The 13,353-nt window shown below is 39.3% G+C and overlaps 1 protein-coding gene across 1 annotated transcript in view; it reads right to left on the bottom strand.

Annotated features, from left to right (window-relative positions):
* AKAP9 (A-kinase anchoring protein 9) overlaps positions 1–13,353 on the bottom strand; it is a 156,716-nt gene continuing 143,363 nt past the window's right edge. Inside the window, 8 exon segments of the mRNA XM_044920183.1 lie at positions 1–544; positions 5,079–5,218; positions 6,544–6,673; positions 7,869–7,954; positions 10,083–10,183; positions 10,185–10,316; positions 11,185–11,385; positions 12,340–12,522. Coding sequence (XP_044776118.1) covers positions 510–544; positions 5,079–5,218; positions 6,544–6,673; positions 7,869–7,954; positions 10,083–10,183; positions 10,185–10,316; positions 11,185–11,385; positions 12,340–12,522 — 1,008 coding nt within the window. The 3' untranslated portion in view covers positions 1–509.

Raw genomic sequence — 13,353 nt, 5'->3', positions numbered from 1 at the left:
TTAAAATGGTGAAGTCATTTTTATTTCAGTACTTGACAAAATACCCCATAAAATTCAAAACTTCTACCATTATACAAAAATAGGTCTCTACAAGTGATAGTATCTGTCTTCATCACCAGTAGCAAATATATTAGAGCAGAAACATGTAATTCAGTAGCCTTATAAGAAAAGTGCAGGACACCTCAAGCTACACATTCAGCAGTATCATAATGCGCAGAAGTTTAATCTTTTCACCCATCCGATAAATACACAAGGTTTATAATTTAATCATTTAAATTAGCATTCCACAAATATACATGTAATTAAATGATTATTGTGCATGAATACATACACAATGCTATTATGTACAAATTCCAGTTTGTTTTCATGTGCTGGCAAGGGATTTGTATACAATCATAAGCTGTGTTCATATTGGTCCCGCTGAATATCCACAATACAAAAGCACAAAAGAACTGATTTACAAAAGGGAATCTGTTTAAAATCACTTTGATTCATAATGTTCCAAAGGATTATCTTCTCATGCCAGCATGAAACTGGGTTGAACCTAAGAGAGAAAGAAGACATGTGAATGATTTTAAATTAAACTGCTTACCTATGCCAGACCAATTACTACAGGCGCACCTTGAAGATACTGCAGCTTGGGTTCCAGACCACTGCAATCAAGTGAGTATTGCAATACGGAGTTAAATTTTTCTGTTTTCCCAGGCAAATAAAAATAATGTTTACACTATAGTCTATTAAGTGTGCAATATAGCATTATGTCTAAAAATACAATGTACATACCTTAAACTTTATTATTAAAAAGTGCTAATCATCATCTGAGCTTATCTTTTTGCTGCTGGAGGGTCTGGTCTCAATGTTGAAGGCTGCTGACTGATCATGGTGGTGGCGGTTGCTGAAGGTTGGGGTGGTTGTGGCAATTACTTCAAATAAAACAAAAATGAAATCTGCTGCATTGACAAATGAAATTTGCTGCATCGATTGGCTCTTCCTTTCATGAACAATTTCTCTGTAGCATGTGATGCTGTTTGACAGCATTTTACTCAGTGTAGAACTTTTTTTTTTAGTGTAGAACTTTCAAAACTGGAATCAATCCTCTCAAACTCTGCTGCTTTACAACTAAGTTTATGGAGTATTATAAATCCTTTGTTATCAGCAATCTTCACAGTATCTTCACTAGGAACAGATTCCATCTCAAGAGACCACTTGTTTTGCTCATCCATAAGGAACCCCTCAACCATTAAAAAGTTTCCTCGTAAGACTGCAGCAATTCAGTCACACCCTCAGGCTCCACTTCTAGTTCTGCTACTTCCACCGTATCTGCAGTTACTTCCTCCACTGAGTCTTCCAACACCTCAAAGTCATGCATGAGGGTTGAGATCAATGTCTTCCAAACTCCTGTTCATGTTGATATTTTGATCCCTTCCCATGAATCGTAAATGTTCTTACTGGCATCTAGAACGGTGAATCCTTTCCAGAAGGTTTTTGGGTTACTCTGCCCAGATCTGTCAGGGGAATCACTATCTATGATAGCTAGAACCTTACAAAATATATTTCGTAAGTACTAAGACTTGAAAATCAAAATTACTCCTTGATCCATGGGCTGCAGAATGGATGTTGTATTAGCAGGCATGTAAACATTAATCCCGTTGTACATCAGAGCTCTTGGGTAAGCAGGTGTATTGTCAATGAGCAGTAATATTTTGAAAGGAATCTTTTTTTCTTGAACAGTGGATCTCAACAACGGGTTTAAAATATTTAGTACACCATGTTATAAACAGATGCGGTATTCTATCTTGATGGAACACAGGCAGAACAGATTGAGCATAATTCCTAGAGGCCCCAGGATTTTTGAACTGGTAAATGAGCACTGGCTTCAACCTAGTCAACCACTGCATCAGCCCCTAGCAGGAGAGTCAGCCTGTCCTTTGAAGCTAGACACTGACTCTTCGTCTCCAGCTATGAAAGCCCTAGACGGCATCTTCTTCCAAAAGAAGGCTGTTCTGTCCACATTAAACATCTGTTATTCAGTGTAGCCACCTTCAGGAATGACCTGAGCCAGATGATCTGGGTAACTTGGAACTTCTACATTAGCACTTGTTGCTTCACCTTGCACTTTTATGCTATGGAGACTTCTTTCCTTAAAACGCATCAACCAACCTCTGCTAGCTTCAAACTTTCTTCTGCAGCTCCCTCACCACTTTCAGCCTTTACAGAATCGAGGAGAGTTAGGGCCTTGCTCTGGATTAGGCTTTGGCGAAAGGGAATGTTGTGGCTGGTTTGATCTATCCAGACCACTAAAACTTTCTCCTTACAGAATAAGGGTGTTTTGCTTTCTTGTGTGTTCACTGGTGTAGCAATTTTTAAAATTATTTATTTATTTATTTTTAAAGGTTTTATCTACTTATTCATTTGACAGAGAGAGAGCACAAGCAGGGGGAGCAGCAAAGGGAGGGGGAGGAGCAGGGAGCCCCGATGTGGGACTCAATCCCAGGACCCTGGGATCATGACCTGACCCAAAGGCAGATGCTTAACCGACTTAGCCACCCAGCCGCCCTGGTGTAGCACTTTTAATTTCCTTCAAGAACTTATCTTTTTTATTTATAGCTTGGCTCTTTGGTGCAAGAGGCCTACCTTTTGGCCTATCTTGGCTTTTGACGTGCCTTCCTCACTAAGCTTAATCATTTCTAGCTCTTGATTTTAAGTGAGATGTGTGACTTTTCCTTTCAGTTGAATACTTAGAGGGCATTGTAGGGCTACTGACTGGCCTAATTTCAATGTTGCTGTGTCTCAGGGAATAGGGAGACTCTAGGAGAGGAAAGGAGACATAGGAGTGGCTGGTTGGTGGAGCAGTCAGAACACATTATTCAGTTAAGTTTGCTGTCTTACATGGGCACTGTTCATGGTACCTCCAAAACAATTACAACAGTAACATCAAAAATCACTGATCACAGGTCTAATGAAAAAGTCTGAAACACTATGAGAGCTACCAAATGTGACAGACATGAAAGTGAGCAAATACTGGATAAATGGAACCAAGAGACTTGCTCAAACACAGGGATGCTGCAAACCTTCAATTTGTAAAAAATGCTTATCTGCAAACTGCAATAAAGCAAAGCACAATAAAATGAGGTATGCCTGAAGTGATTTCAAATTAGATTGCTACCTACACCAGACTAACTAGTTCACAAAGGGCAGAAGATTACTATTACCCTCCATTAAAAAAATGCCCTTTTTTTTTTTTTTTTTAAATGAGCCTGGGTAGCTCAGTCAGTTAGGCATCCAACTCTTGATCTCAGCTCAGGTCTCAATCTCAGGGTCTTGAGTTCGAGCCCCGCGTTGGGCTCTGTGCTAGGCCACAGAGCCTATTTAAAAAAAAAAAAAAAAAAAAAAAGCCTTTTTTTTTTCTAAAAAAAGTCTTATTCATACTTGAACTGATTTTTACTTCTTAGATTTATTTATCTGAAAGAGAGTGCGCACATGTGCATGAGTTGAGGGAGGGGCAGAGGGAGTGAATCTTCAAGCAAACGCCCTGCTGAGCGCAGAGCCCAGTGGGGGGGCTTGATCTTATGACCCATGAAATCATGACCTGAGCTGAAACCAAGAGTTGGATGCCCAACTGACCGAGTGACCCAGGCGCCCCTGAACGATTTTTAAAAGAGACGTTAAATATATATTTAAAAGTCACTGTGGCTGGATCTGTAGCAAGGTCAGACTAATGTCAAGTTCTCTTAAAAGTGCCCAGCAGGTTGAATGTCCTATACCCTGTACCTCCTGCCTCTTGAAAAATCTTTTGGTCTTTAAAATCTGAGTCTTCACTGAACTCTACTTCTGAAATAATACATTATATATGTTAATTGAATTTAAATTAAGTAAATAAAAATCAAATCAAATCTGAGTCTTGTGAAATCTAAACGCTCAAAACAAAATACAAACCAAGCCATACCAAAGTCCAGCTATGATAATAATAGTTTCCTATGACTACAAGTTCCTTGGGCTAGGTGATTTCTTGTATGAGGAAACAAACTACTAAAAATAACCTGCTACTGGCCCTATCTAGTTTGTGGGGATGGCAGGAAAAAAAAGGTCTTTCACAAAAGTAAAAACAAAATATTGATTTAAAATTAAAGCACATTAAATTAAAATGATTCAAACCTCTGAATCAGGAGTGAATTTAAGGGAGACGGGGAAAAGAGATTTTCCCACAATGAAGAGGGACTCCATATATCTATTAAGTACGAATTTTTGTGTGTTTCTGAAAAGAGGGAAAAAAGGTCATTCTTATAAAGTCGTCTTTGAATGGAACAGATTTCGTGGATCATGCATAAAAGCCCTGGGTCCTAGTAGGGATAATGGCTGCATTAAATGCTTAAGATACTTGCTTCCTTCTCTCATGTCCCCACCCCTAATTTGCATGCCTCACCACGTATTATAGTTGACCCTTGGACAGTGTGGAGGTTAGGGACACTGACCCCTTACACAGTCAAAGATCCATGTATAAGTTGGACTCTCCCAAAACTTAACTATTAATAGCCTACTCCTGACTAAGTAACATACAAGCAATTAACACATATTTCTACATTATAATGTTATATTCTTACAATAAAGTAAGCTAGAGAAAAGAAAATCCTAACAGGAAATACACTTCTAGTACTGCATTGTACTTAGTGAAAACTACCCGTACAGAGTGGCCCTGTGCGGCTGAAGCCTGTGTTGTTCGGGAGGAGTGGCCCTGGTGCAGCTGAAGCCTGTATTCGGGAGGCAGCTATACTGGGGAACATGCTCGCCAGCAGACTCCGTAAGCCTCACGGCACGGGACTCTGTACACAGGTGCCTGCTGTGCACTGCATCTAATCAATCTGAGGAGGGGATCTTTTTTTGTGGGAGTGAAATCTGGGGTGCTAAGTCGTATCTTGAGTTAAATTCCCAAGTCTAACCTGGTAACTCAGGAACTAAATTCTGAGATTTGCTTTATCTAATGAGGAAGGTCAGGGAATTTCAGAGAGAGAACAGAGAGCTCTGGGTCCATCCAGCACTAAAGGGCTGCCCATAGTAATGCACGGTGAAGCCGGGAGTACCTGACTGTACGGTTCCAAGCCGTCTCTGCAGTGCCTCTAGCCGAGTGATATAATCTGTCAGGGCTCTGTCAGGGTCATAATTCTGAAGCTGAGAACATGCTAAGGAACCAGGATTTAAATCAGCTGGAGGGCCTGGGTACCTATGAGATTAAAAATATGAACATGAATCCAAGTCATCCACAAAGCAAGTAACGTAACAACCTGCCTCCACCCTGCCCTCAAAAGGTCAATCTTTAACTTGAGCCATGAACATAGTAACTGATAACTGGCAAGAACAGTCAGAATTCACATTTGAACATTTCTTTACGTGTGTCTGCTATTGGTCCATAGGTAGCAAAGTATGAGGCTTTGCAGACAAGTAGTTCTTGGTTTGACTATGAACTTCAGTTTTCTTATGTGCAAGGCTGAATGTGGATTAGAGATTCTGAATGTATATAACCCAGGATCAGAAGAGGTTCCCAGTAAATAATAATTACTTATTATTATAATTATAGTAAGTTATTAATTCTTATGTAACATATAATATATATCTAATATAAATATTATCAATGCCATCCCTATAATATTTTCCAGTGATCTTGCTAAGAATCAGATAATATTTTTACACTGTTAGGGTTAAAAACTAAAACTAGAGAGTAGAAATTGTAACTTTGCAATACTTCTGGTATATGGCCATGCTAAAAATAGATGTACGTAATCTGTTAGCTCTTGTCTATTGATAATACCTGATGTGTTCTTCCAGCTTCATAACCATGTTTCTTAAATCATTCTTTTCTTCACTCAGTGGCTGATATGTCCTGTCAGGTCAGCATTTTGCCTCAGTAGTCTTTCAGTCAGTTAAGTCTCAGTAAGTACTCAGGAACGCTAAGCTAGGCTTCCTCTGTATCCCCCAAATGTCTGAGTTTGTGATGTATATGGGAAAAAACTTCTAATAAACTCAAAGCAGCTACTAAGTCATCATAAAAGCGTCTAGTACAGTGCTTGTTGTAGAAGTCCTCGATAAACACTGTATATGTACAAATGCATCTTGTCATGTAGACTTTATTCTTTCATAATCCCCAGAGACTGTCAATTTTAGTTAATACTTTTCCCAATGTCTGACCACAGCATATACTAAAATAACACATGGTCAGTTCGGTTTCCTTTCTTTTTTTTTTAAAGAAATTATCATTTTTTAATTATGTTCAGTTAGCCACTGTATAGTACATCATTAGTTTTTGATGTAGTGTTCATTGATTCATTAGTTGCATATAACACCCAGTGCTCGGTTTCCTATACCCTTGGAAACCAGGTATATATCCAAAAACTATTTTTGATTTTCAGCCTTAGATTATATATATCATATGCAACTAAACACACACCTAGTTATTTCGATGCAAAGGAGTCAAAGCTCTAACACTGTCCTCCTTTGTCTGTTAAGTATTAGTATATGTAACTACTCTAGGCATGTTTATCAAATCCTTACCTATTCTGAAAAGGTACAGGAGACCTAGGATAGTCCAGCTCTGATCTTGAGCGATATGTAGCGTGTCTCGGTTCTCCATATAGCTCCAGCCCACCAGAAGAATGATAAAATGGGTCAGTCTTTTCAGTGCCTAAAGTAATCCAAAATGTACCACATCATTAAAAAAAAAAAAAAAAAAATCAAGCCCTTGAAAAATTTCTATAGAACAGAGATGGGCTAAAAAGACTACAATACTGTACTATACAATACTATCTCCTATTTATAGTCATCTTCAATTATTCTTCCTAAAGAAGAGAAAAAAACAGTAGAACTGTTATTTTCTTTTCCTTTGATTGTAATTATTTCTAATAATCTGGAACTATACCTCAAAGAAAATAAACTACTTACTTGGAATATTTTCTTTTTAAAAGACCTCTTCTTAGTTATAATTAGAGGTGAGGTGAGGGGTGTCTGAGTGTGTATGGTTTGGGGAAAAAGATGATGTGGATAAAAAATATTACATCACACCATCCTACCGACTTTTACTAGAAAAAAACGTGAAATCAAGATTTGCTAACTTACAACACAAAACTCATTATGGTGCAAATTTCAGCTCTTTCTGTGTAAGGATGCATATTTCAAGGCACTTTGCTTAGTGTACCAAACATATTTCCTCCTCCTCTGCTTAGTTACTGGTAGAATACGTAAAGGTGGTTTAATACCAATACATAGCTGCATTAATATAGTTATGCTGTGTGCCTGAAACTCTGTATACTCCCCAGTTTCTGAGCTCATCCATATGCCTAAAATATTGAAGTTCTAGTTTGTTTCCACTTTTAGGTGTAGAGAGAAGGAATTTTAACTGTTACCATTATATACAACCTATTTGTAAGCTCAGAAACCTGAATACTGCTAAACTGTGAAAACTTGAAACCATAACTTCCATATGACTAATAGCAATCCTATCTGGAGTCAGAGCCTTAAATGCAGTTGTATGGGGAGTGGGGTCTAGAGCTAGACTGCCAGGGTTCAATGCTGGCTCTGCCACTTCCCACTGGGTAATCTGAGACAAACAACAAATGCTTTCCATGCCTCAGTTTTTGTTCTATCAAGTGAGAATAACAGTAGCCATACTTACATCATAGGATTGGGAGAATACATGAGAATACATGAGAATAATAAAAATTAGCTCTCATTACTCTTTAAAACAGCAAGGTCCCCAGCTCTGTTGGTTATAGGGCTCTCTGGTCTTTGGACAACAGTTTCCAGAACACTATTTGGAAGGCATTACAAATACAGTAATATTAAGAGAATCATAAACACACGAAATCCTATTTTGACTTCACCTGGATTCAGTCCAAAGCCATCCCTGTTAATATTGATAGAACCAGAACTTGTGACTCGTTGCCACCGTCGAACCAAAAATTTCATTCTAAAAAAGATGCCAAGAAAAAGTTTCACAGCACATCTATAATGGAAAGAGTATAACTATACATTTCCCACAAAAATAGTCATACATTTGAATATGAACACAGAACAAATTTCAACACAGTCACATGACTGCCTAATCTAAAATTATGCAAATGTCCCCTGGTTTGTGGCAAAATAAACTGGAACAGAACTAACTGGCTTCCCAAGAGGCCCAGAAATCTTATCTGTTGCCAGGACCAGGTTCTGACTTTAGAGGTTTAGGACTCAAAGAGATGAAGAGCAAAAGCAAAAAAGAGAAAAGTGGATGGGCAAAGAAAGGGCGAGAAAATAATGAAAGGAGAAAAGAATGGGGCGCCTGGGTGGCTCAGTGGGTTGAGCGTCTGCCTTCAGCTCAGGTCGTGATCCCAGGGTCCTGGGATCGAGTCCCGCATCGCTTCTCTCTCTCCCTGCCCCCTGCTCGTGCTCTCTCTCTCAAATAAATAAATAAAATCTTATAAAAAGAGAGAGAGAGAAAAGAATGGAGACTACAAAGCAAATGAGATGGAACGAGAATAAAAAGACTCTTACCCTGGCAGTGAGACCGAGCTGGGAAAGCTGGAAGAGGAGTGAGGCCATGGGATCGGGGGTGAAAACCAATAAGGCTTTAAAAGGAAGGGGGGAGGCAGTGCAGCAGACCAGCTGTAGCCAGGTGCTGCCTGCCCTACCCTGGCCCAAGGAACTTTCTAAACACCAGTTTTGATTTCTTAATTCCAATCAGTTGCAAAGCTCAGTTTTAGGATGGTGAAAATACAACGAACATGTAAGAGGACAAGAAAAAGAGGCAGTTAGAATGAAGTCTTTCAGTGGTGACTAGCTTTCAAGGAGCCTTCCCAAATTCTTCCAATAAAATTAATAATTACCTCCTGTGACCTGTCATTTAGTGTTTTCTAAGTTATGAGCATACTGGTCTTCCCCACTAGGAAGTGAGCTGCCTTTAGGGATTTAGGCAAGGTTTATATTTTTTTCATCATCAGTGCATCTCCCAGCACTTAACCCTGTACAGAGTGTACAAGGTGGTAAAAGGAATGGACGATGAGGAAGGAGAAACTGGGACAACCTGCCAACAATGTGGAATGATAGAGGCAAGGAGGGTCTCAGACCATTAATAAGAGAAAATGTGAGCTTCTTTTGCAGAGCCCACATGGATGAGATGTGGGAGGCCTGGCTGATTGTCCTACCTCTATCACTACTGGCTTTGCAACCTTTCCGGGCCTCAGTTTCCTCATCTGTGAGATGGTATTCTGAACTAGGTGATTTCAGGCAGCTTCTAGTTAAAAACTTCTGTTGTATTTTTCAAATATTTTCAAAGGAAGATAGGTCAAAGAAAAAGGACAAAACCCTTTGAAGACCGTATGAGATGTGACCTGATAGGAAGCTTTAAAAACTAAAAATTCTTTTGAGACTGTCTGGTTCCTACATGAATAAAAGGGAGGGGAAGCATGGAGAAGCCTAGGGGTCTGGGTATGTATCACTCAAATGAGAGGACTGCAGGAGGCCAGGCCCTCAAGGGCGTTTGAGTCCGGGCTCCATTTCAGCCACAAACAGAATGAGTACCAGAGTTCCTAGCTTGGAAACTACTACAGGCAGAGTGACAAAAGCACTAGCTCAGTCCAGTGCCCTAAAGGCTAATCTGGGGTTCGGATGCAGAGTTAGGCCAGAGCTTTGTGTAGCAGAACCCCAAGAGTGGGTTATTTTAGCAATGAAGAAAATGAATGTGTAGCCTAATAAGTAAATTTTCAAAAACATTTTTTTCCCTTTTGTGATCCCTTTTATTTCTACATCTGAGGTAGTTCATGGGCTTACTCAGAGTTAAAAAATAAAATAAAACAAAAAAAAAACAATCCAGATTGGATGTGCCAGCTCTGAGTTACCAGCTGCCTGCATCTGGGAAGCCATTTCCATAGGGTCTCCATGGTACAATGTAAAGTATCCCTGGCTAAAAGGATGAAAGAAAGAAGCCCGAATGTTTTAGTGATGGCAAGTGTCTCATACTGTATGAATACAGAGCACAATAGGCAGAGAAAAGAGAAGATTACAAATCTAAATCCTTTTAGAGTCTATCAAAATGCACTTTCTTTCCAACACTTTACCTTGAAATTGCCATGGACACTCTGACTGCTGACCGAAACCTGGTGAAGCCCTTTGGACGGTTGGTGATCACCTCAAGGTCAGTGAAGGCTGGCTGCCCCCCCCATCCGGGCAAGCAGAGCCAGGGTGGCATCTTCACATTCCTGGAACCCACCCAGTAACAGCAGCAGGTATTTCTTCTGATAAATGAGAGCTTTCCGAAAACTTTCTGCCCTCAGGTATTTACCATAAATTCTCTATGTTAAAAAAAGGGAAGAACATAAAGACATTATTAAGAAGCCATTCAAATTGTTCTCTAGGGGAAGATAACCTAGATTTTATTTTAAAAAAAGTTGTAGTAGCAGAATGGCAGATATCCTACTACTGTTTTCTACTTGATCAGCAAAGTTGAAGGTAAAGATAACCTTAAATTTTACACTTCTCCCTCATTTTAGTCAGTGCAATGTGAATACAAACCTTATACTTAGGTTTTTGGTTTATTTCGGATTTTAGTCCCTAGTCATCATATTTACTGCAAATATTTTTGTAATTCCATTATCATCTCGGTTTTTCTTCTAACTGCATAGAGCTACTTTTATTATTAGTGTCACTAATCCATTTAACTTTTTTTTATTTAATGTTTCTAATGTTAATGTTCTCTGTCCCTTTAAGAGTCATAAATTTATGTTCACTCCATAGTTAAAAAAATATTCCAAACATTTTTCTGTCTTTTTGTTTTGGATTTTATGTTAACGGATTAAAAGCTTTATTGCAATATTCATTAGAGTCAGTAGAGAGGCTGTTCAGAGGGCTTGCCATCTTACAGAGCGTGGTGATGCTCTGATATTGGAAGTAGTAGAGCTTTTGTTGGCAGTGGAAAAGAGAACTTTCTGTTATCTATTAGGGATGAGATGGGGGAAGTGCGATCATGAGCTCACGGTGCTGCCAAGGTTTTGTGACCAGCTAGAGACCTGCATTCACGACACACGCTCAACAGTGCGACCAGAGACAGCCTAAGTGCCACCTACACTCTTTACTCTGTTCAGTTAAGGTTAGTGAGAGATGAAACAAGGCAAAAGCAGAGGACCAGCTTTGGTACATGTTTCGATGGAAGACGTCTCCTACCTTTATAGCAGCATGCTCAGAATCAGGGCTCAGATTCTGAAGTAAAGCTTCATTTCTTAGTTCAGCTTTCAGTTTGTACACTTCAGCTTCTGCTCTTTTTAAGGATTTTTGGAGAGTCAATTTTTCTCTGTTCCAGACTTCTTTTTCAGAAGCAATGATGGCTTCAATGTTGGTACCACCACTGAATGAAAACCTAGAAGACTGCAGAGACCAGAGACTACTTACATGATTTTTAGGCATAAGTCTCTGAAAAATCTAAAATTAAACACATTAAAGGTATCCCCTATGGGAACCTCAGCTTTCCAATCTCAGACTGGGAGAGTTCAAAGCCAATCTCAACTGACAGTAAAGAATATACACTAAATATATGGTCCTTTGCTTAGTAGATTAATTTTAAAACTAAAAATCCCTGTGAGAGCCTAGCCCAAAGGAAAGTGTTTAGATTTTGCAAATCTTTGAAATAAAAGTTTAGAGACTTAATAAATGGACCATCTGGGTTCAAATGTAGAGCCTATGCCTGAATCAGCACACTGGGGAAGTGGGGGAAAAACCACCTGGCATGTCCACAGAGAAGTGGATTGCTACAGAAGTTCTGTGGATGTGTTATCATGTATTTGACTGCACAGTTGTCTCACGAGTCTTTCCTATCTTTATATTATATTCCTATCTTTATATTACAGAAGCTAGCAATTTATTTTGTAGTTTTTAACTGGAAAAAATTAAATAACTGCTAGAGTGGTTTATTAGACTGAAATATAAAATTTAATGGCATCTTTCACTTGAGTCACAAACACAGTAACTGATAAGAACAGTCAGAATTCACATTTGAACATTTCTTTACATGGATCCACTGATGGTCCATAGGTAGCAAAGTATCTGGCTTTGGTTAAGATAAGCAGTTCTTGGTTTGACTATAGACTTCAGTTTTCTCATGTGCAAGGCTGAATGTGGATTACAGACTCTGAAAGTATAGAACCCAGGATCTGGCCCAGAGAAGGCTCCCAATTATCACTGTCATCTCGCTAACATTTTCCAATGATCATACTAAGAACCAGATATTTAATATTTTTACGTTAGGGTTAAGAATTGAAACCAGAGAGCAGAAGTTGTAATTCTGCAGTATTTCGAGTGTGGCCATGCTCAAATTAGACGTACATAATCTCTGCCAGCTCCTGTCTGTCGGTACCACCTGATCTGTTCTTCCAGCTTCATAACCGTATTTCTCAGATCATTCTTTTCTTCTGTCAGTTGGGTGATATGTCCTGTCAGCTCAGCATTTTGTCTCAGCAGTCTTTCAGTCAATGAGCCACTAGAAGTACCTAGGGACACTAAACTAGGCTAGAAAGATAAAATGGAATTAAGGTCATGGAAGCATAAACGTTTATGAACAATGCACATAAACATGTGAATGGGCACGGAGAACAAGAGATTTCATGAAGTAGTGCTTGAGTTGAGTCTTAAATAACTAGGAAGAATTTCACAGGTAGGAAAGAAGACAGGGAAGGGCATATTAAGTAGAAGGAATAGCGTGTGTAAGGCACAAGGGTTTTCTTTGAGAGTATGTTGCTTTTAGGGAGCTACAAGTGGCTTGGTAAGGCTAGAGTAAAGGCTGCCTTCCCTTTATAGATAATAGACCTAAATGTAGGCAGTGGAGAACCATAAATGGCCTTGAGGCAAGAGTGCCACAAATAAAATTTATGTGTTAGAAAAATTCCTAGGTAGCAGCATGCAAAGTATAGTAAATTAGGGAAGATATATCCCGGTGTCAGGTGGACACATCAGGAAGTCATTACAATAGTTCAGGTGAGAAATAATAGAAGCCTGAATAAAGGCAATGACTAAGGGCACATGGGATAGATATTTTGGAGGTAAAAGCACAGGACTTAGTCACTGCTACAATACACGAGTGAAGTGAAGTGGTCTATGGTGACTTTCAACTTTCCAAACTGGGCGGTATCAGGACTAGAAATGTGGGTTGGGGACAGAAGAAGAAAAGAACGATGATGCTCAGTTTGGAACGTGCCTGTGAGGTTCCTAAGGGATCACTATGGGGTCCACTTCCCCAAGGAAAGAGTTCCTGTAATTAATGGAAAATACAAACCTGGACCACAGGATAGAGGTATACACTAGAACCACAGGCCACAAGAAGGTAAAGTCCATAAGGGTGAG

Source organism: Neomonachus schauinslandi, chromosome 12 (genome assembly GCF_002201575.2).
Source record: "Neomonachus schauinslandi chromosome 12, ASM220157v2, whole genome shotgun sequence".
Lineage (NCBI taxonomy): Eukaryota > Metazoa > Chordata > Mammalia > Carnivora > Phocidae > Neomonachus > Neomonachus schauinslandi.
Note: the sequence above shows the minus strand (reverse complement) of the source record. Positions and strands in the feature narration are given on the sequence as shown.